The sequence below is a fragment of the Rhynchophorus ferrugineus genome, unplaced genomic scaffold (assembly GCF_030347505.1).
Source record: "Rhynchophorus ferrugineus isolate W39M unplaced genomic scaffold, kcgeb_rfMv2 rfM2, whole genome shotgun sequence".
Taxonomy (NCBI): Eukaryota; Metazoa; Arthropoda; class Insecta; order Coleoptera; family Curculionidae; genus Rhynchophorus; species Rhynchophorus ferrugineus.
Genome location: NW_027472581.1, coordinates 63,074,498 through 63,100,034, shown reverse-complemented (window position 1 = coordinate 63,100,034; position 25,537 = coordinate 63,074,498). Strand labels below are relative to the sequence as shown.

Genomic DNA, 25,537 nt, shown 5'->3' with positions numbered 1-25,537 from the left:
TGACTTTTGACAAAAAACAACGACGAGTTGATGATTCGGAGCAGTGTTTGAAGATGATCAAGCGTAATAAACCCGAGTTTTTACATCGATATGTGACAATGGATGAAACATGGCTCCATCATTTCACCACGAAGTCCAATCAACAGTCATCCAAGTAGACTGCACACGATGAACTATTTTAGTTACGCATGGAATAATTTTAATTGACTACCTTGAAAACGGAAGGAACATCAACAATAACTATTATATAGCGTTATTTGGCCGTTTGAAAACTGCCGTATTTGAAGAAAAAGAAAGTGCTGCTTCACCAAGACAATGCACCATGTCACAAGGCAGTGAAAATGATGGCAAAAATCCATGAATTGTGCTTCGAATTGCTTTGTCATCAACCGTATTCTCCAGATCTGAAACTGCGCAGCATTTCCGGTAGGTGACCAGGCCGGGATGCAGGCAACGACTACTGCCACCCAAAACAGTGGTCTAAAGAGACCCAGGAGAGAGAACGAGTTAATGAACAAACATACGCAGAATGATTATGATAGATATTTTGTGATATCTTTAGAAAATAATCTGTTGTCGGGCCTTTCGCCATTTGTGATATACAGAGAGTTGTTTTCAGCGGTGGGAGACGTACATTCAACTAAGTAACTGAGAAATGGAACAATACTGGTAGTAGTGGCAAACCCTAGATAGTCGGAAAAAATATTGAAGCTAAGAAAGATGCATAATGTAGAAGTGACAGTAATTCCACATGCGACGCTAAATTTTTGTAAGGGAGTAATATCTAGCAGAGATTTGTCTGTGTGCATGGAGGAGGAGATCCTTGAGAACCTGACACCGCAGAGGGTCACATCTGTTAAGAGAATCACCACGAGGAAAGATGGAGAAAATATTGCAACCAATAGCTTTATACTTGACGTTCAGAAAGGAACATATCCCTGAAGGTTCAAGGCAGGATATCTTAGCCTGAAAGTAAGGCAGTACACATCCCGAATACCATGAGGTGCTACGAGAGCCAAAGGTTTGGGCATGTATCCATGAACTATACCTATGCGCCCGCCTGCCCATCCTGTGGAAAGAATGCACATGGAGAGGCTCAATGCTCTCCACCACCTCATTGTATCAACTGAGGCCAGGAGTACTCTCCGAGATACAGGGGATGCCCTGTATACAAAGAAGAATTACTAATACAAAAAGTGAAAACCGAAGAGAAGATATCATACTTCATGGCCAGAAATATAGCTAGACAGCAATTGGGTAATAGCCAAATGAATTATGTTAAAGCTGTCAAAAAGAGCTATGTCACCACAGCCACTCAATGTAACATTGATGATCGGAAAACAAAGGAGACAATGAAATTAGCAGCATACACCTCTACTCGGGCGACTCCTTAGATTAGAAAGAAAACAACCACAGAAAATTTCACGACTACATCCCGAGAGGCGATGGCCCCTCCACCTTCACATCGAAGGTCGTCACCATCCCGAGTTGCTTCGAGTGGGACGGATCAATCCCTTCCCCGTCTTCCTCCTATTCCCCATTCCCATTCATCCCAATACAAGCAAAAGGAACAATAAAGGTCACTCTAACGACCGCACTAGTAGAAGCTCCAAAAATAAATCTAGTAGCGACATAGATATAGAGGAACCAGCATAACATACAAAATGACCATCACAATGCAATGAAACATCAACGGACTTAAAAGAAAGCAAGATGAGCTTCGACTCATCATAGGATTATACAAGCCATCAATCATGCTCTTGCAGGAAACCAATTTATCCCCTGAAGACTCATTCTAGGTGCGAGGTTACAATATCACAAGAAAGGACAGGACAAACTGTGCGCGTCCATCTGTAGTAGTAGCTATTTTAATCCGCACAGAAATGCACGAAGAAAAGCTCAACATTATAACTTGAGCAGTAGCTGTCAGAGCATATTTATCTGGCAAAAATGTTTCGCTGTGTAATTTGTATCTGTCTCCCTCCACGAGCATTGAAAGAACTAGCATAGAAGCTACTTTCACAACTTCCTAATCCCAAAATCATCATGGGGTATCTCAATGCTCATGCTCCCGAGTGGGACTCGCCTAAATACAATCAAAGGGGTCGATGGATTATTGAGGTGATTGATGATAATTGCTGACAATAATCTGTGGTTTATGAATGATGGATCGCCTACATTTGTATCGGCCTTATCAGGCACTTTATCACACTTGGACCTGAGCCTGTGCTCTTCCTCATTGGTTGGACAGACGAGATGGACAACTATAACTGATATGCATGACACCGATCACTTTCCCACTCTGGTTATATTCACTGAGTCATCTGGCATATCACCTACAGCGATTAGACTTAATATTAGAGGCATTGACTTAGGCATTGACTTAATATTAGAGGCATGATTCGGACCAATACAGGTCGCTGATTGAAACCACCCCAATTACTGAAAATATAGACACAGTTAGACAAAAGTATTCAATAAGAATTCACCGACTCCATTATCAGTGCAGCTAGAAGATCCACTCCCATCAACGCCACAAAAAGAAACAAATTACCTCTACCGTGGTGGAATAGAGACTGTGATAGGGTGATAAAGGATAGGAAAGGGCCCTTAAGAGATTCAAATTAAACCCAACGACCGAACTTTTCCAAAATTATAAAAGATTAAAGGCAATTGCGAGAAGAATTATACGGCAAGCAAGATTAAGCTGTTGGAGAAAATCTACAAGTAGCCTTACCCCGCAAACCTCATCCCATACTATATGGAGGAAAGTATGCATACTAAAAGGCACCCCACAATCCAAAATACCAGTAATGGTTGATGAAAGTCGACGTATTAAAGACCCCTGTGAGATGACTGAAATGTTTGCAGCGCACTATCATTCCATACTAAACAAACATAAGGAGAAAGAAATGAACAGTAATGATGGGACAAGCAAAAATGCACATGACTTTTTGAATACTCCATTCACAATTGAAGAGCTTAATAATGCCATTAGCAGAGGCAGAAACACATCATCCGGACTAGACAACATTTGCTTCCCATTAATCAAAAACCTAACTCAATCGCAACACTTCCATCTGATTAAAATCTACAATGAAGTTTATATTAGGGGACATTTGTCTTTGTCGTGAAAGCAGTCGCTATTAGTCCCTATATATAAGCCAGGCATTCAGTATCCAGCTGCAGGCCTATCGCGTTAACCAGTCACCTATGTAAAGTACTTGAGCGCATGGTCTGTCATAGATTGATATATGTGATTGAAAAGCAGAGCCTACTAAATAATCGCCAGAAAGACTTCATTAGAGGATACTCTACACATGATCACTTGATCGGGTTTCAGAAGGACCTTTGTGAGGCCTTTAATACGGGACAACATGTGACTGCAGTTTTTCTTGACTTAGAAAAGGCCTTTGACTCCATCAATATTGATAGCATCCTGAAACAACTATCTAACTGGGAAATAGGGGGCAGAATGTTCGACTTCTTTGCATCCTTCTTGACTAACAGAAGCTTCCGGGTCGGGGTTAATGGAGTAATATCAACAACATATCATCAAACCAATGGGCCCCAGGGCTCATGTATTAGCCCATTACTATTCAAAATTGCCATAAACTCCATTAACGAAGTCATTCCCACTTATATCAACGCCAAAATCTATGCGGATGACGTGGTTATTTACCACAAACATACAAACCATAAGTATAGTCAATCCCTATTACAGAAATGCATCGATGAAGTGCCTGCGTGGACCGGACAGAATGGGTTGAAGTTCTCAGCAGAGAAAACAGTGAGTGTTCATTTTTGTAGACGGAGGAACTGCTCGCGAATAGCAACACTAATGATGGAGGGTAAGAAGCTGATAAATAAACCAGAACACAAATTCCTTGGCTTGCTGTTGTGCTCAACTGGCTCAACTGGCTCCCACACATAAATTATATCAAGGATAAATGTTTGGCAGACATAGGTCTACTGAAGGCCCTTTCCAACATTAATTGGGGAGCACATAGAACATCGTTGAGCAACATATTTCAAGCGCTAATAAGAAGCAAATTAAACTATAGAAGCCAGTGCTATATTACCGCACCCTCTTCATACCTGAAGAAACTGGATTCCATTCAAAACGTCGCTATGAGAATCATACTGGGAGCACTCCGCACTAGTCCAGTCGAAAGCTTACAGTGTGAAGCAAAGATTTCATCACTCGAGTCACGGCGAGAGCTCCTGCTACTAAACTATGCAAGTCCCCTCAAATTCCGTCCAGAACTGGACCAGCTCACTACCTTTTTCCCACCGAAGACAGACTGGACCAATATAAGGAAGAGGCACCTAAGCCCTTCATTAGTCTTCCAGAGGATATGCAAACGAATAATGATTGTGATCCCAGATGCCAACAGTAGAATCACTACTATACCACCATGGCAGTTCTCAAGAATACACAAAAACTTCTCTATGAAGGCTCTGCACAAAAAAAATAAATACTCCTTCTACAATAAAAAGTTTTAGACAGATAATTGAAGAGAATTATCCGAATCATCTTGTCATCTACGCAGATGGCTCAAAACGAGAGAACTTAGAGAGAACTGTGGGTGCCACTTATACGTCGAGAATAAAATAAGCCCAAATATGGGAAAGAAAATATATGAAAAGCTGGATATGATTATTAATACTATAAAGTTTTTGAAGGTAAAGATACATCAGGACTCGAGGAAAATAAGGGAAGAACAAGGAAGTACGGACAAGATCAGAGAGGAAAATAAGAGACTGAGCGGTGAGAATAGGACAATTTAAATCGAAAACAGACAAGTCTTGAATAATAATGATTATAAATATGGAGAGAAAGTAGAGAAAATATGTAGTTAAGGATTGCGGCATCGATATAGAACTAGTAGAAAAAAACACCAAAACAATTGGAAGATAAGATCTGTCTTTTGGAGACTATTTCTAAGGATATTTCTGAAACTGAACGCTCTCAAACTAATAAAGGACGGGAAAGGACTAATACAGGGGATCACATGCTGAAGTGATCTTCTATGTTATTATACAATGTAAATCATATAAGATACTTATTGTCAATTGGACAGATTGTTGAATGATAGAAGATAGAAGAATTTTAAAAAATTTACAATATTTCTAAAGACTAGACGCTTTTAAACAATTAAGGTAAGTGTTAAGTGTAGATATCATATCTAGTAATAAGATATAAAAGTAGAAATGTTAATGGTCGAAGCACAAATAACTTCATAAATATTGATTATATTCAGTAAGAAAAAAAATATTAATTTCAATCGATTACATTATATTTCCATAATTATACAAATAATAACGATCTTCTAAGATTTCACTTAACTAATAGATTAACTGCTATAAGTACACATAATATCTGATAACGGTTTAACATGACGATCGATTTTTCTACAATTAATGGTGAAATTATTTTGATAGAGCACTGTAACTCTAACGTTCGATTATTTAAATGTAACAGGGTGGTAGAACGCAGTTCGCGGAGGCGCTTCTAACGCCATCGTCCGGATTAATAAGGGACTGCTGTTGCTTGTGCCGGTTCAGTTCAACATTTGCTTCCTGGATAGCTTCCCACAATTTGGCTTCTGACATGATTTGACGAGAGAGGTCGTCAATTGCCGGTTCCTCACTTAATTCGAGGAGGCTATTCAAGGAATCCTCCATTTCTTCGCCGTTGGATGTGAGTGCAGGGAGATTGGATCGTTTACGTCCACAACCTAAATGAAAAGCTTATTTGTCAATTTTCCAAGATAAAAGAACTAAGATGGTATGAACTAAATTGGTAAAATAAAGACGCTGGACTGAAATATACTGTATCGGTCATAAATGAGGAATAATGATATTATAAAATTGTGGTAAGATAAATAATAAAATAAAATAAATTTGTATTAACAGTTTTACATAAAATAGGATCAGATTAATATAAGTGTATAGAATAATTTAATTTTTGTTTAATTATAAGATAAATCAAAAAGTACTAATAATGTTTTACCTACGGTCATATATAAATAAACCCAAAGTTCAAAATGAAATTAATATTAAAATAACTGGTTACGAAAATTCATTAAAAAAAAAAAGTTGCTTCTCTAAGTTGGTGCGCGTGGAAGAAGTATTGGAATCTTGGACACTCTTACAAACTGATATATGTAAGCTTGAGATGTTTTAAATGCGAAAACTAAGTCAAATTCAATATATTTTTCTCCGATAACGCATGAGAAATAAAGTCATTCGTATAATATGCGACGATAAGAGCGCAATTGAGGAAAAAATTCAGAAAAGCGTATTATAATTGTTGCATTATACCTAACATGCCAGTCGAATTAAAAACGAATGAATTCCTCACAGACTTCTGTAGTGAAATCATTTTTTTAGGTGGAAGACCGAGCGAACAGCTCCAAAAAAAAACATGGATCAAGATAATAGAAAACAATTGACGTTGTCCCACCAACTATGGTGAGATTTAGTGAAAAAGTCCTGCGACGTCAACAGCAGCGTATGCGCTGAGAAGTAGAAATTCTCCCTGACCGTCGGCTATGAATCGATGATGATGAATTTCAAAGTTCATCGTTCATTTATGAACCATTATCCATCTGAACCAGTGGTAATTAGAAGGCGCTATATTTGTTGAATACGATGGATGCAGCAGTACTTCCCATTCGAGCTGTAGTATTGATCATTGCATGAATAGCAAATGCATATACTGAATAACTGTAAATATACTGTTATTATATGTGTGAGAAGTGTCAAAACTATAACAGTTGTTTATTTCTGGTTGGTTATTTATTTCTTCGCATTTTCACCTATACAAATCGCTGATCAAAGTACATGAAACCATTTAATAGTTACTTGTAAACTTAGAAGTGACTCATGATGAAGTTGCTCAGAACGGTTCCAGCCATAAACTATTAGAATATGTGGAGATTAGAATATCCCAGGAATTCATATATATCAAGGGCATTCAATATCAAGGACAAACCAACAAACAGAAGCAAAATTAAATTATTTTTACTGAAATTTCGACAATATTCAGGTTTATGACAAAAACACAAAGTACGCTAGAATGAAGTTTTAACGAGCATAATTATTAACTAAATATTACCTGTAAAAGCGTTACAAAACGGTCTTTTCTTTGGATCCATAATAACTTTTTCTCTGGTGTTGAAGGGAACAACCTACAAAAATATAATTATAAATTATCTAACAAAAGAATTACTAAGTAATTTTATACTATCACATATAATTATACGACTTTACCCGTTTTGGAACAAACAATCCTTCAGTCTCGATTATTAACATAATGGAAATAGACCAGATACACACTAATATCAGAATCTGAGCAGTCATTTCTACAAGAAAAAAATATTTCAAAAATGTAAACTATAATAGCCAGTTAACATTATTACAATATCATACTAAAAGTTCTAAAATGGAAAAATTCAGCCTATGAGCCTTCTTTATTCATTCTTCTACCATATCAAAGTAAAAAAGTCACTTTTTTTTCGCCAAATTACAGCTATTAGAGAAAAAAAATTAGAGTTTTTTAAATCGGTAAATTAAAACTTAGAGATATCATGCAATATGTTTCAGAGACTTCTTTTTATCAATTAATGTATATCTGAATTGAACCTACTACGTGGTTCAGAAGGTCCTGCCATTAAACCTACCGACTGGCGAGTGACCAATTTGGAGATTATCCCGGAAGACAAAAATTTACGGTCAAGCCCCAGCAGGATTCGAAAGTACGACTATCGCAACTACAGGGGGACCGCCCTGTCAATCCAAAACTTAGTGTTCTTAAACATACTAAATGCAAATAGTGCCTTTAATGGCAACAAAAGAAGGCATTAAGACATTGGGTGACAAGTCAAGTTTAATTCACTACGCAAAAGGCTTGCAACAAAAATATGGAAAAAAGTATAACATTACAATTCATAATATTGTAATATTAATTTCATTATGATATTTATTACATATTATCAAAAAATAAAAAAATTAAACGGTTGAGATTTTTATTTCTTGAAATAAGTTTGAAGAAATTTGTTGACGTGTGGTCTGTTTTTATATGAAATATTTTATTTTGAAAAAATAAAAAAGGAAAATCTGTAAAATCTAAATAATATTTAAATATAGCACAATACACTTATTCCAATTATTAATATATCATTTTATGGTATATATTTTATAGTAATTAAGAAACAAACCCAATTTTTAATTTGAAAAATCAAGAAAACCTATTCTAATTTCAATTATAGTATATAGATTTTCCATAGATGTAAAAATGAATTGCTGTTCGTTAGTCTCGCTAAAACTTGAGAATATCTAGATAGATTTGGTACATTTTGGCTTTAAAATATTTGTAACGGCCTATGGAAGGTTTATTCATAAAAAATATGGTATAACTGCGAGAAAAATAGTAAAAATAATGATTTTCTTTCCCCATAAAAAGTGTCACTGTAAGTGTCACCAATAGTTCCTCAATAGTGTTAGAAAGGATAGACAGCTTTGTTGGTTGTCAAAATTTTATAGGGGTATTCGGAAATTGATTTTGTAACGTAAAATGTTGACACCAGCCAGTGTGATCGAACCGCAATTAGAATATATAACCTATTAAACATTGAAGATAATTTCTCAGCACTACCCGTCTCATATTTTACCATGATTTTTATTACATACAAATTGGATAAAGTTAAAAATAATGATATATAACAAGTCAATTGAAAAGTCCCCGGGCTACCATAGTAAAACAAATTTTTTTGGCAAAATTAGTTTTTTTATTCAACATAATTCCCTTCAAGGTTGATAAACTGATTATAGCGACCTTCCTACTTTTCGATACCATTTTTGTAGCACGATTGGTCCTTTGCTTCAAAATAGGCCACAGTTTCTGCGATCACCTTTTCATTCGACGAAACTTCCTTCCCAGCGAGCATTCTTTTGTGATCTGAGAACAGGAAATAGACGCTGGGGGCCAGATCTGCATGTGCCGTTCACCTACAATCTGACCATACAAGTACCAATAATATATATAATATTCATAACTAATATTATCATTCCATATAGCAACAATGCTAAATATATCGGAATGAATCTTGATGCAAAACTTCGCTGCAAGGGACATATAAAGAAAAAAAGAAAAGAACTGGAATTTAAATATCGGAAAATGTACTGGCTAATTGAAAGAAAATCACAACTATCAGTACATGATAAGTTACTACTATATAAAAAAATACTGAAACCTATATGGACATACGGAGTTCAATTATGGCGATGTTCTGCAAAGAGTAACATAAACAAGATACAAATTTTTCAGAACAAAATCCTGGGAGGTATTGTGAGCGCACCCAAATTCTATAGGACTTATTAACTACATCGAGACCTTCAGATACCCACAGTCAGCCAAGAAATCAAGAGAATTGCAAGAGGACATGAGGAAAGACTCATTCTCATTACAATATTGAAGTATTGCAGCTTTTGGATACCACCAGATCAGGACACAGACTCAAACGAATCAAACCATCTGATCTTGTGTAGTGTTGTGTAGTGAGTTGCGTATAATAAAAAATACAGCAGTGACATGTATACACATTATTTCATCAGAGACTAAGATAGTGCCGATGGGCCCCCTAGTTATATACCTAGATTTGGAAGAAGATGTTATCATAAAGACAAATTGTAGGTTAGTCGGAAACGACTAGTAACAATGTAATAATTAAATAATAAAAAAAATCACTAGAGATAATTTTAAAAGTTATTAATATTTTTCTGTACATTTTAATGGTATTAATTTTTAATTAATTTCAGGTTTTATTAGTAAACGCATAATCTTAACAAAGCACTAACCGAATACTGTAATACGTTAATTTGTGCATCAAGAGTTAAAATGAAGTGTTGCAAAGAATATTAAAGTAGCTTCATAGAATTTTAATTGCTATTTTACTGGCGAGTTGTTAGTTCCCACGTGGGACATAAGACCAACGAAAGCTTTAGTAGGCAAATTAAAGATTAGTTAAAGCAAGGAGGAGATCGAATACTGGAATAAATAAGCAAAAAAACGATGCAATTTTATTTAAAATTTAGCTAAAGATATTATTATTTTAACCAGCCTGGTTTATTTATTGTTTTTGTAATAAATATTTTAGGTAAGAAATATGAATGAAAGATAAGTATATTATGATTATATAAATGAAGTGATGAAAATATGCAGCAGTTAAAATGAAAGTAACTACATAATTTCCATAGATGGAACACATAGGACAAATATAAAAAATTATAAACTATTAACAGTAAATGTCTAAACATTTTAAAGCATTGATAAATATTAACGGGTTTAACGATTAATGCGATAAGATATGTGACTATATGTTTTTATATTCTTTGAACTTGATTTTTATTCTTTGAATCTTGTATCAAGTATTTTGATTATTCAATAAAAAATCAATAGTAAATTTAATTCCGTTAATATACATTTCTAAATCATATGGTATTCCATATTAATGTATGTATACTTATATTTGATACTCTGAAGTTGTTACAGTTCTGAAAATAATCTTACTTATAATACTTCATGGTCAGTGGTGTAGAAGTTTAAACTTATCAATACTTTGTTGATTATTAAAAATTAATAGAAATTAGATTTAATTAAATGCCATTTAAAAAATGTTAATGAGTATTAGTTCTTGAGATAGTTATTTTAATATGTTTTGACATACTGACACATTTATTATATTAATTAATTTCATATGTGAAATACATACACATCTTCGATTGAAAAAACTATGAAAACAAGTTTTAATAGCATATCATTTTAAATTACCCCTTTTACTGTACTATGTGAGAAACATGATTAACTTAATAAATTGTAGTTGAATTTCCACCACAAGGCGATCACTAGGAGCATAAAATTTAGTGTACAAGTAAGTTATTCTGAATTTAGAAATCCATTTTTTCCAGCTCTATCATGCGTAGCAATTTAAAAGTGCTCAAAACATCGAGCCCGATCGAAATATCGACGAGAGCCGATAAAAAATAATTTAATTAAGAACATTCATTACGCCGTCCGTTCGGCAGCCACCTCGATGGAATTTAACGGGGGCACACAATAACAAGTTGTAAAATGCGAGAAATCAAAGCAGTGCAGAAGAGAATTATTAACAGTGATAAATGGTCCTACTTTATTGGCCCGGTCTCGGAGCCCCCTGCGGCTCCCTTACAATGAAACACTCTCGGGCCTCCGCCGCGTGGAATGCGGGGGGTGAATGCCACTTAGTTCTACAACCGGCCGCCCCTTCCAGTACTCGTCCTGATAATAAGTAATTGTGTGAAGCTAAAAGTCACGGGATATATAAAATTTATTTACGGGAGGGGTCGTCCCACTGTTGGCGGCGTACTCGAAAGGACATATTAAAAAAGGCTTTTGTGCAACGACGACAGGGGCTGAGAGGACCGAGCGCGTCCCGAAGCTGATAATCGTGACGTTAACGATTCCTAATCCAGTGCGAACGATTTATCAGATAAATAAAAATAAATTACTTAATAGGAAGATGTACAAATGAATTCTCCTGCGAATTTATGGTTTGATTAAATAAAAACAACGGCAATATCAACTAAGCTGAATAAATAGTTATTTATTTGTTACCAAATTACTAGTATTTCAAATAATATTAATCTGAACGTAAATATAAGTGATCATTGGTCAAAATTCGACCACAATTTATTAAGTTAATCATGTTTCTTTCATAATAAAGAGAATAATTTAATGATATGTGAACGTTGATAAAGCTTGTTTTCAGAATATTTTCAGTGCAAAATCAGACATCGATATATTAATCGAATTAACAAAAATTTTTGCTCACTTTTTGACGAAAACGGTGACACTTAGAGATGTGAAATTTGTCACGGTTAAAGATTATATCCAGGAAGATCTTTAAGGCCTAATATATTTGTGTTAACATTCGCTATAAATAAGTATATTCCAACAAAGCCAAAAAAGCCCAAATCAAGCAACGTGGAATAGCCGTCAGTTCAGTGAAACAAAATATAAAAACAAACCCAGCGAGTAGCCGTGTAGGCTAAGAGTTTAGCTCGCCGACAATAACGTACTACGATCGAATCTCGATGGAGATAAGAGTTTTCTTTTAATTTATAAAAGATAACAAATGAATGTGTCCGCTTTATCACAAGGTATATACAGAAAAGGTTAAAGAAAATCCCGGCGTATGTGAAAATTTCAGCAACGTAGATTAAGAAAATTCGAGTATAATAAGAATCGTTTATATTATTTGCTTACAAGATAGTAAAGTAAAGTAAGGTAAAAAAGTTGTAAGATTTTTCTGTAAATTTTGGAGGCATTGTGATCTGATTAATTTCAGGCTATATTAGTAAATTAATTTTTTAACAAAGCATTAACCTAATTTTGCAGGTAATAAATACGTTAGTTTGTGCATCAAGAGTTAAAATAAATATTTTATAGAATATTAATAGTTATAAAACAGTTTCATTGAATTTTAATTCGGACACATGGAACATGAGACAAATTAGAAAGCAGCAGATAAATAAAAGCCATAGACGCCAAACTAAAGATGAGCTATCTGCAAGATCGATATCGAAGAGTAAAATAAATAAGCAAAGAACAATAAATTTGTATTTAAATGTTTATATTATATATATATATATATATATATATATATTTATTTATTTATTTATATTAAATATATATTTTAGGTGAGAAATATGTATAAAAGGGCTATATGAATACATACATGCAGTAATGAATATGCAGGATTTATATCTTATTTTAATTATATCCTAATATAAACTACATAGGACAAATACAAGAAAGTATGAATTATTAACGCTACATTTGTGAATATTTTAAAACATTGATAAATATGAAGGTGTTTAACGACTGATGCATAAGATATGTAACTAGATGACATTTAATTATTTGAGCCTTGTATCAATTATTTTGATTATTAACTTTATCGACCTAAGTTTTGGAGAATTAATAGTTAATTTAATTATTGTAAATACATTCCTTTAATATACATGCTAAAGTCAAACATCAATTTCAAAATTGTTTATTGATATATTCAATTATAATATATATTATTTAATTATAATATATTTTTATAACATAAAAGCAAAGAAAGTTCACGTATACTTATACTTGATGCCCTGAGTTGTTACAGTTCTGAAAACAATCTTACTTATTATTATATTTGTTATAACGTTCATTACCGTAGTAATTTACACTTATTAATACATTGTTGATTATTGAAAGTTAATGGAAATTCGACTTTTTATAAGTACCCAGTGTAACTTATAAAGAAAGGTAGTAGACCCAATAGAGATTGCCTTGTTGAAACGTTATTTTTCATACCGAATAATGTGTAATCGTTTATAAACGATTTTAATTTTTGTTTAAATACTGCTACTTTATATATAATAATATATATAGCATAATATCAAGGCGATGTATTGATGTTTGACCTGGCATCAACAAAAGTTCAATTTCATCCTGGTTTGGATTACAAGTAAAATGTCTTGAAAAGACCTGGTCGACCGTATACTCTAGCATATGATGCAAACTACCAGTATATGATGATGGAAAAGTATATATGTTAGCGATGTTGTTGATATAAATTGTTCCACCTACGTTACTGATGATAGCATCAGGTAAATGTATGTAATCCTCAGAACGAAATTTCGCTTGGTTAAACTTAATGTATTGTAATCGCTCACTTTCAATTTTCGCACACATATCAAAAATTGATATTGATGAAATAACTGGCGGCATCATCATTATTATCTTGATTGGCACGAATCATCCATCGGTATGCGTAATAATGTTCTCAATTGTTTTGGTAACATATTTAAAAATTGAAGTGAAACGCAACACCTCCTGATGCGCAGCAAATATTTGTCGATTAACCTTTATCCTTAAATGCATGATAATGATAATTTTTTCCATATTGCCGATGACGACTTATGCATGTGACAAATAGTCTATTTCGGAGTTATATTTTTGTCTCATTATATTATCTCGATGACGTGTGTTCAATGTGTTGCTCTACGCTTTTATGTACACATGTGTTTGCAGCCTCGTCTCTTAATTTTACATACTATGTCAAATATTTTTCTGTAATTCTACATAACCGACAGTTTACCTATTTATGCCTTCTGTGTTCATTAATAATATTTCCTTTTCGTTCTCGAAGACGTAGCGTTGTATTTTAATAAATACACAACAAATAAATATAAGTAACTTTTTAAGTCAAAATTAAAAATTAAATTAAATGTAGACGAAATTTCATTAATGAAAGTAGACATATTGGGAATAAAACTGACAATGACAATATTTCAAAATATTAATAAATGCTGTCAAAGTTATTTTTATTATTCAATAAATTACTGTTAATTAATACATTCTATAATGTCTATATTACATTAAAGGGCTTCAGTAAATATTTGCGAGGCCGAATGACTATATTAGTATTATGGGTATTAAGCTCATTTAGATTGATCTGTTAACGAGCACGTTACTTTTAATATTACAAATAATATGTCAACCTATTATAATAAGTTTACATTTAATATATAATTTATGGTGCATATATCAATCAGTACATAATACTCTGATAATACTTTTAAGCGATGTATATCTGCGCTTGAAATAAAAAATATTTCAAAAATTCCTCGAACCTTATCGCAGCCATCTATCGGGTCTATTTTAAAGTCTCGAACCAACAAGAGTTTATCTGGGCTGGACCTACAGTTTAACAAGGGCTCCGAACCACGGTGTCCAACTTAGAAATCTTCCCAGAAGACATCCGGTCTTAACAGCCTGGTTACTGGCGGGACTGGGATCATTTTTCATGTCGGATTTTGCACTCTTGCCTAGGGACAATCACAAATTTTTAAACAATCACAGACATAAATTTACGGCCATGCCTCAGCAGGATTCGAACCTGCGACTATCGCAACAGTAGGAGGACCGTCCTGTCATCTTTACCACTGCGCCAACCAAGCCGGCTATAAACTATTCTTGATTTCACATAATCATACTCAAAAAATTTCATTAAAATTGGTCCAACAGTTTAGGGGGAGTTTAATTTCCTTTTATGAACACTACATTTTTAAATGTACTTCCAGACAAATAGCTTCTTGTTGGGAAAAGAATTAAACCTGTTGTTCTCATGTTGTATGAATTCATTTTTTTATATTTAGATATCGTCCAAGGATGGTAAACTTTTTTTTCTTTTATTCTTTAGCAAGCTGGATAACTCCATTTTTATGTCTATAGTTGCTCACGGTCCCTGTGCGCAAAAACAATAAAATCATAATTTTTAATTATGCAGTAGTATAAACTACTCCTGTTACCGCCAGGCATTATTTAATGTTTTTTTGTGTACTTTGCTTCTACGGCATAAATTACAATATTTTAAATTTTTATTTTCTCATCTGTTGTGATGCTTTTTATGCGAAGTATTCTAGTTTTGTGAAAGAAAAAGTATTAGTCTTATCCAGCTTATCAAATAACTCATTCAATTTTCAGTTATTTCCCATAAGCTGTACTATAAAATCGTAAAGTCCATCCAGTCCCACTTTGTACGACTGATATATTAACTGATGTCCAAAACATTATTTTATGATTTCGGCCGATTTAGGCTGTACGATAAATTTATTTATACTCATATGTGTTTTTAAACCATAATTATTTAAAATACTAATTACAAAATGTTTCATTGTTAAATAACAGAAATACCACTTAGAAGTAACATTTTTAAGAAGTAATTAAATTATGAATATCAAATATATATATATTTGTATTTGAATTACGTATTTTAATTACAAGTGATTCAAGTACTGCCTAATCCTAATTATAACTAACATCAAATATAATATTGCTTGCATGTACTCAGCTGAACAGTTAATTCATCAACTTTGGTAGTTTGAACATGGTTTTTGTCGTATAGATCTTAAGGTCTGTCGTATAGGATAATTGAATAGTCCCCGGCCTGACACATAGATGACGCTACTAGAATTAAATCCATATGTTTTTTAGTTAGCCCTAACACTCAAAAGACGCGTGTATAAATTTGACAGCTATAGGATCATTAGTTTGTGAATTATGGTATCTTGAGTGAAGCAACTTTTGTTATAGTGAAAAAAGTGAATAGTGGAAGTGAAAAAAAAAGGAATTTCGCATGTTGATAAAATGTTGCTTTTTGAAGGGAAAAAATACAGTTGAAGCAAAAACTTGGGTTGATGCCGAGTTTCCGCACACTGCCCCAGTAAAATCAACCATGAAGGATTGGTATGCTAAGTTTAGACGTGGTGAAATAAGCACCGAAAACGGCGAACGCGGTGGATGCCCAAAAGAGGTTATTACCAACGAAAACATTTAAAAAATCTGCAAATTAATTTTGAATGACCGTAAATTGAAATTGAATGAAATAGCAGATACTCTAAAGATATCAACTGAACATGTACATCATATCATTTACGAATATTTGGGTATGAGAAGGCTCTGTGCAAAGTGGGTGCCGCGCGATCTCACTTTTGACCAAAAACAACGACGAGTTGATGATTCGGAATAGTGTTTGAAGATAATCAAGCGTAATAATAAACCCGAGTATTTGCGTCTATATGTGACAATGGATGACACATTTCTCCATCATTTCACTCCGAAATCCAATCGATAGTCATCCAAGTGGACTGCATACGATGAACCCGCTCCTAAGCGTGCAAAAACGCTACAGCCGGCTGGCAAGGTTATGGCGTCTATATTTTGAGATGCGCATAGAATAATTTTCATTCACTACCTTGAAAAAGGAAGGACCATCAATAGCGATTCTTACATAGCGTTATTGGACCGTTTGAAGGATGAAATCGCCTAATAACGGTTGCACTTGAAGAAAAAGAAAGTTGCTTCACCAAGACCGTGTGACCAATGCACCGTGTCACAAGCAAGTGAAAAAGATGGCAAAAATCCATTAATTGGGCTTCGAATTACTTCCTCATCCACCGTATTCCCCGAATCTGGCCACCAGCGACTATTTCCTGTTCTCAGATCTCGAAAGAATGCTCGCTGGGAAGAAATTTTCATCGAATGAAGAGATGATCGCTGAAACTGAGGTATATTTTTAACCAAAGGACAAATCGTTCTACAAAAATGGTATCGAAAAATAGGAGGGTCGCTATAATCAGTGTATCAGCCTTGAAAGAAATTATCTTGAATAAAAAAATAATAATTTTTCCAAAAAAATGTATTTTACTATGGTAGGCCGGGGACTTTTCAATTGACCTATTACAATTCGTTGTCTTCGAACTATTTTGGTTCACCTACCTTAAATCAGTGAAAATGGCAGAGCAGCGTCACTCTAAGCTTCTAAGGTATTTGATGGGCTTTGACAGATTAAAGGAACTTAAAAATTTATTTCGGCAAAAGTAATGAATGCCGAAAATACAATTTGGAATTACTCAATAATAGTAAATGGATAAATGTTATTTTATGTATTATATAAAATGTTATATAAAAATTCTATAAATACTATAAAGTTTTTGACGAAAATATTTAAAAAAATTGCTAATAAGAAAATAATAAAATAATATGATGAACTCATATGGTCAAGTTTTAACATTTTATTTAATATCTTACTCACTATATCAATATATTATTAATATGTTTTGATTTTAATTACAATACTTTAAAATCAGTAAGTTAGTGAATTCATTTTAAGGTATTTACTATATGTATCATACCGTCAGTACCATATATGTAATTTAAAGTATAGTTTATCGTTAAGTACAATTTTTTGGAAAATGTCAAAATTATCGAATTTACCAGTTAGTTTAAGCTGTTTAACAGTTTTTTGACATCGACACTGCGCATTATCACTAATAGATCAAAATCATCAAATATCATCAAAATACATATAGCACCTAATAATACATTCGTCACAGACACGGCACGTAATAAAAAGTAAAGTTTAATGGGTTATTACAACTTAAACATACTTACAAGAGTATTGGATACAATAAAGCATAATTTACACTATCTAATGTAGTATATCATGTACGTATAGTATAGTATATAATATAATATTAAGCTCTCAAAACTAATGGACGTTAGTAGTCCTCAAGAGAAATCAACATGGTTCTTAGTCGACGATTTGGACATTTTCTTCTGAATTTTACAGGTTTATTTCTACAGATGCTTCTTCAGATTCTTCCTTTGAACCGGTGCCTTAAAATTGCCTTAGATCTTTTGGGGTATACCAGATATAACATTCGTATAATCCAAAATGGTAATTAAGAAATTTTAAATAGTTTCGTCATCTAAATTAATGTATCCTCCTGATCCAATATTGGGATATTATACTATTATGTAATAGTTATTAATTTTTCAGGGTACAGAAAAACGCAGAGAGCAATTCTTCAATCGATTGAACTGATAAACAGGTGAAATGAGCATCACCAATGTATGGTTTTCTTGTGGAGTTCTCCTTGTACATTTTTTGCTGTTTGAAGCAATAATATTAAAAATAAAAAGTAAATTATGAGTTCCTTCGACCAGGCCAAACTGTCAACAAGTACACAATATATCAAAAGATCTTACCTACACGTCTCTCACATTCTCTACGGAAGATTTACTTTTAATGCTCTCTTGATTTTTAACATTGTTTGATTGACTCCTGACTTGACATTATCTAATGTATACTGAATTGTTTAACTATGGGATTCTCATAAATATTGTAGAAACAGAAAAAGGACAAGATGTCACATTCTAGAATTTAATGGGTTATTTTAAAAAATTTGTAAGAGCATACATTTGAATTTTATTTAAAAAAAAACAAACGTTTATTAAAACTTCTCAGGACTGGGCCGATTTTATATGACACGTCATCGATAATATCTAGTGAATATAAAAGTCAGTGTAGGACGTTCCAATTAAATATCACATAGCATATTTTCATAGCAAATGTGGTTATATTGCAAATGTGATTTATGGCATATAATAAGGACCTTTAAATGTTCGGTTCAAATGCGTCAGATTTAATCAATAACTATTACTAATGATATAATCAGCATGATTATCTTCAGCTGGACTTAAAAATGCCTCATCTTCAATTATTTTCAACTCGTGTCATAGACATTATTTGATAAAAAATATCGAAATGTGCACCTATATACTTATTTATATAATAGCTCATATCCCTCGAGTAAGGAGAAGGAAAATAATCTCATAATTCTAAATTTTTCTACAACAAAATTTGACAGCAATAATCCAACTAATTATCTAAATCTAATAATTTATTTTTAATGTAATCTATAAACTAAAAAGAAAGGCTTTGAATCAACAATTGATTAGAAACTAAAAAATTTGTATCCGAAAGGAATATCTACTGTAGTATTTGAATATGTTGAATAAGTGGTTGGATTTTTGCATAGTGTAATTTATTGTTTAAACATTGTATAATAATAAATTAATAACTACAATTTATTAAAATATAGGAATATTTTCTTCAAATCTGTGTAAAGAAAATTATAAAAACTTCTCAAACTAAAATAGTAGGATTAAGTATAAAAATATACATTTATATAAACATAAATAAATACAAGTCGAATCATATGCCCCTACAAAGTTTTTGATGAAAATTCTAAAATATTTTTCGAGATTTTAGCTTAGTCCTAAAATTTGCTAATAACAAAATATATATCATAAAATAATTAATTATGATCAACTCATATGGACAAGTTTTAACCTTTTATAAAATATCTTAAACACTATATCAATATATTATTAATATGCTTTGAACTACATTACTTTAAAAATCAGTAAGTTAGTGAATTCATTTTAAGATATTTGCTATATGTGTCATACCATTACTACCATATATCTAATTTAAAGTATAGTGTATTGTTAATTCATCGATTGGAGGAAATGATGAAAAGGAGCAATGGCAGATGCGGAAATAACCCCTTATTTCTATTTAAACATTTCCAAGTAGATTTCCACGGAATTGGCAAAATCGGATCAGATATATTTAATTCTAATATATTATTTTTACGATATCCTGTGATAATTCAGTTTGGTCAGATATTTTAATTCTGGGTCTTCGTCCACTTTCGGCTTTAAACCACGTTTTTTGCCTTCGAACCAAATGCATTGTCCTTAAGCTTTTGAAACCGCTACTGACAAATTGTGTCGCGTAAATCAGCGTTACCATGTGCGTCTAAAAGGACTACATGTATCTTATTTGCAGATTTCTTCAAATTAAAAACGTTATCTTGAAAGCAAGCTTGCTTGACTCGAACAGATAAATAGAAAAACATAATAATTTAGAAAATAGGTCATGCTGATGTGATATCGATAAAAAGTAAAAAATAAAAAAATAAGTAACTGAAAGATGTTTTAAATCAAACAATTTCATATCACTTAACTGGTTAAATATTTTCTTATTTTATGTGTTACTTTACTAAAATGGAAACATTACTAAAATGTACATTTTTTTTAATTTAATAAATTTAGTTTATCAAGTACTGATCAAGTTTAGAAAACTGAAACTAAACTGGAACTAACTATCTTAGATTTGTTATACTTTTAGGTGAGACATTGAAAAAAGGCCATTAAACTATAACAGAAATATTATACATACTCTTAATGTATCAATACTCTAGCATAAAGCCATCAAAATTTATGTGGAACGACTTATATGGTAGTATCTATCTTACCCACTTTATTCATTGTACCATCCGCCTATCAATTTTTTTAGCAGATGCCACATAATCTGATAGAAAAAGTAATAAACTTGCAATGAACGGACCTAATAATAGTGCATACAATTTCCCTCAAAATAAAATAACATTCAATATTATATATACCGCAATATATAAAAATATTCATATAGTATTAATAAGAAAATAAGAAGAAAATAGGTTTCAAAAAATTGTATAGCATACCTCTCTTGATGGAAAACAAAAGCTAGACGACTACTTATCACGCCTGCAGAGTTCGGCTAAGCTCTAATCACAAACTCCCAATAGAAAAATTATTTTTCCATTTATATAGCCACTGACTACCCCAAGCGTTATCGTAATGCGCAGCCATTATATAAAACAAGATCGCTTTTGCTGCAAAAGAAAAACGATATACATACTGCGCACAGTAGCTGTAATTGACGTCGTTAAATAAGAAGTTGCGGCCACGCGTCCCGCTGGGCCAGAAATTATTTTCAAGGGAAAAAATTAAATAAACACACTCGACAGGATCCTGTCTCAGTGGTTTGCGCTAAAAAAATACCGTCCGGATCATATTGGAGAACAAAAAAGCGACCTTGTAAGGACGGATGGAAAAAATCCAGATTAACCATGCTGACGTTTTTACGATACAATAAATTTGGAAAAAATATTTTTACTAGTACGGTGCTTGATTTGACTCTTTTAGTATTTAGTTTTCCAAAAGTTAAAAATATTTTTTAATGTTATTAATGTAGTATGCACTGCTGAATACCATTTAGTTTAAGGACTATTTAAGTATTTGGATAGTGATTTAACCTATATTTAATTTTTGATATTATCTATTGTTTTTATATGTATACTACGTTATGCGATAGATAATAAGCGAAAATATAAAGCGAAATAATAAGCGAAAATTTCCTAAACTGAAATGAAAAAACATATTTATAACTATATATAATTCAGTTATTCGATTTATTTACAGTTCGACGTAAATTGTATTAGATGCTTGTATCAGCGACATCTATTGGTGAAAATGCCTATAAAACTATTAATGTAAATAACTAGAGAAGAACTGGAATAATCTAACCTACTATATTACTATAACCTAACTGTACATAATCATTTTTCACTTCCATATCCATTGTAATCTTTGCAACATCTCATATCAATTCGATTGGATTGAATACGCAGTGATAGAGAGGATGACATAACACTTTGTGGCCATGTTTTTAATCCATCTACTGTGTATTTTTTAATAGTGTCTTGCCAAGAGTGACCAAACGTTTTTGGAATATCCAAGTAGCGTCTAGATACACAAATTGAAAAAACAAGTCATTCTTGATTTTATTATATTATTTTAAGAACAATGTCTAGAATATCTAATATATAGTACAGTTGCAACACGCTTAAAAATATTTACAATAAAACCGCAGAATCTTTGCCTTTTTATTATTTATTAATTTGCCTATTTATAACTTCGGATAATCTTCACAATAGAAGAAGCTCTTCACTAATGTTTAAATGAATGTTGCTAATATTTGGCAACCAGACAAATTTTATAGGCTGACTCGATTACGTCTTCGGATATATCAGACAGCATTCTATCTCTTTTTAACTAGAATAAAATGGGTTGTAAAACATTGTCTCAGTTTAAAACATCATTATGTACATCATTATTATTAAACACTTTTAGGAACTTATGATGATATTTTTCCATCAAATCCCAATTGTCGAAAATTAGTTGCATTAAACTTAAATTATTAATTAGACGACAGTATTATTAATAATGCTGGTGCTAGTCTAACTAATAAAAAATATTATGTTAAAGATCTTTGTCCTATAAATAGATATTCATGAAAATATAAATGAATGAATAAAGTTATAATGAAAAGTATAACTTTGTTTAAATTATTTTAATGAAGCCAGTTCTTAAAATTTACAGGCAGAAAGTAACACTACTAGTAATAAAAATATTTAGAATTAAAAAAAGCCCATTTTCTGATACCAAATTCAAAAATTCCTAAAATTACTTTAGTTTAAGAGACACAAGTAATATTTAATATATTCTAGGTTTTTATACATTTTGTGTTTGACTATTAAAATACAAATAATGTGTCTGATATTTTTGTCATAATTGGTACAGAATATCTTGTTTTGGAGTATTTTAAAAACTAAATTTTATTGCATCAACATGCCACAAAACTATTTAAAATTAATCAGCAATATTTACTATGTTTATGGTAAAATGTTTATTTCTCAGAATTGCACCTCGATGTCTCTTGTGAAGACATAGGAGGCATTCATGTCATAGACCTATATTAGAAATATAGCTGAACATAAAAAAACAATGACTGTTGTTTTGTCTATAGTTTTAGAAAATCTTACAATTTAAATATTGCTGCTATTTTTGCTTGAGTCATAAACGATGAAACATTCTAATTTTCTATTCAACCAATATTATCACTTTCTATATCAATTTCAGGCAGTTTACTAGTTCTTATTGTACCCCAAATTTATGACCAGAAAATGAAATAAAGACAATATGGGAGAAGAAGAACTCAACAAAGTTACAACATCTTACAAATGTAAAATATTCTGCAGAATGATGTTGGGTTCCCCACAGTTTCAGTTAACCATCTATTAATTCAAAAAAGTATAATTAGATTTTACATTGTTATTTTATTGTTACTGGAAGTAATTAGATTCTATTATTTTTTAAACCAAACACTTTCATCTATTATATATCACACAAAAATAGGTAATCAAAATAAATCCAGAAATTCTTAATAAATATATACAGTTAAACATAATTTTTTTTGATTTATTTAGTTTTATTTATTATATTATTTATTTATATTTACAATAACTTAAATCTAGGTATATACCTAAGAGGACCAATCGACCCTGTCCTCATCTCTAGTGTAATAAGGATAACACTTCTATATTTCTATTTAATACAGCTACAACACTGCACTACACAAGATCAAATGGTTTGATTCTTTTGAGTCTATGTCCTGTATTGGTGTTATATTAGTTCGATAATGACATGATAATGGAGTCTGTCCTCATATCTTTTTGCATTTCTCTTGATTTCCTAAATAACAGTCGGTATCTGAAGATCTTGATTGAAGTAATTAATCCTGTAGTATCTAGGTGTACCTACAATACTTTGAAGTACTTTGTTTCGGAAAACTTGTATTGTATTTATATTAAAGAATTGAATTCCGTATGTCTATATAGGTTTCAATACTAGCTTGTATAATGGCAATTTATTATGTACTGATAATTGTGATTTTCTTCGAATTAACCAATATATTTTCCTATATTTTAAAATGTGCATAATTAAAAAATATTTAAGTAGCTTGTAGCTTTTTGTCTACAATAATTTAATGAAAAAATCATATCATTAACTAGTGACGTAAAATGGTAATTACTAACTTAATTATTTCATAATTTTTAGTAAATTATACTTTTTAATGCTAATTTTTTTACAGTAACAGTTAATACACCAGTTGACTTGATAAATTCATAAAGCACCAACTATTCGTCAATAGTAGAGCAAAAAATTCGATGCCATTTTAATAAACAATTTTTCTATGGATGCCGCAAATGGTTATATATCAAAACACAAAGTTAAAGAGCGGTTAAACCCAAATATTCTGATCCAAATCGAGTTTATGATGAAAAACAGCTAAGAAGGCATTAACATTAGTTTTTTAAGATGTACAAACAAATAACAGGTGGGGCAAAAGTCCCGCTACTATTTTGACCAAATTTTATTATGGATTAATATACGCCACAAGAACGAGCAGAAATAGTGACAATATTTATTGAAAATAATCGTTCCATTATTGCCACTCAGCGGAAATAGCGTCAAAAATATCCTAACTGTCCAGTGCTTCACGAAACCATAATTTATCGTTTACATGCGAATTTTCGACAGTACGGTACGACAGCAGACAGGCCTCGTTCTGAAAGACAACGGACGTTTCGTAACGCTGAAAATGTGGCTCTGGTGCGCGACGATGTTACAGAGTCTCCAGAAACATCAGTTCGGAGACATGGTTCCCAGTTACATATTTCTGCACACAATTTAAGGTGAATTTTGAAAACTGATTTGAAAATATTCCCGTACAAAGTTCAATTAGTCTAAAAATTGCTAGCGAGAGATTCTGATCCACGAGTTGAGTAAAGTAATGTAATTCTAATGCTGCCTGGTAAAATTGAATATTTTTCGTCTAAATTGATAATGAACGATGAATCCCATTTTCTTCTTAGTGACCACGTCGATAAATAGAACAGTCGGTTTTGGTGAACACAGAATCCTCAATTAAATCATGAAACATCACTGCATCCACTAAAAAAAATGTATGGTGTGGTATTCATGCTGAAAATATTATTAGTCCCTATTTTTTTTGAAAATGACCAAGGTGTTGCAGTTACTGTTACAGCTGAACAGTACCAAGAATAATTCGAAATTTTCTTGTGCCTGAAATGGAAGAGCAAGAATTAGAGGAAATGTGGTTACAGCAAGATGGGGCCACAGCACACACGGCTCGATCAACAATTCAATTATTGAATGATGTTTTTCCGTGAAGACTAATTTCGCGAAGTGGCAATTTAGCATGACCAGCCAGATCTCCGGATTTAACAGCACCAGTCTGTATCTTATGAGGTTTTTAAAATCAAAAGTTTATGTGAGTAAGGTCCAAACGATTCAACATCTTAAAGACAATATTCGTGACGAAATTGAAGAAATTCAGCCTCAGAT

General features: G+C 32.3%; 1 protein-coding gene across 1 annotated transcript; it reads right to left on the bottom strand.

Annotated features, from left to right (window-relative positions):
• Positions 1-5,365: 5,365 nt before the first annotated feature.
• CCAP (Crustacean cardioactive peptide) lies at positions 5,366-21,056 on the bottom strand. The gene is made up of 4 exons (XM_076394330.1): positions 20,989-21,056; positions 7,279-7,370; positions 7,124-7,196; positions 5,366-5,741 (listed from the first exon to the last, which is right to left on the bottom strand). The coding sequence occupies exons 2-4, from the start codon at positions 7,366-7,368 to the stop codon at positions 5,473-5,475; spliced, it is 432 nt and encodes a 143-aa protein (XP_076250445.1). The 5' UTR covers positions 7,369-7,370; positions 20,989-21,056; the 3' UTR covers positions 5,366-5,472.
• Positions 21,057-25,537: the final 4,481 nt, after the last annotated feature.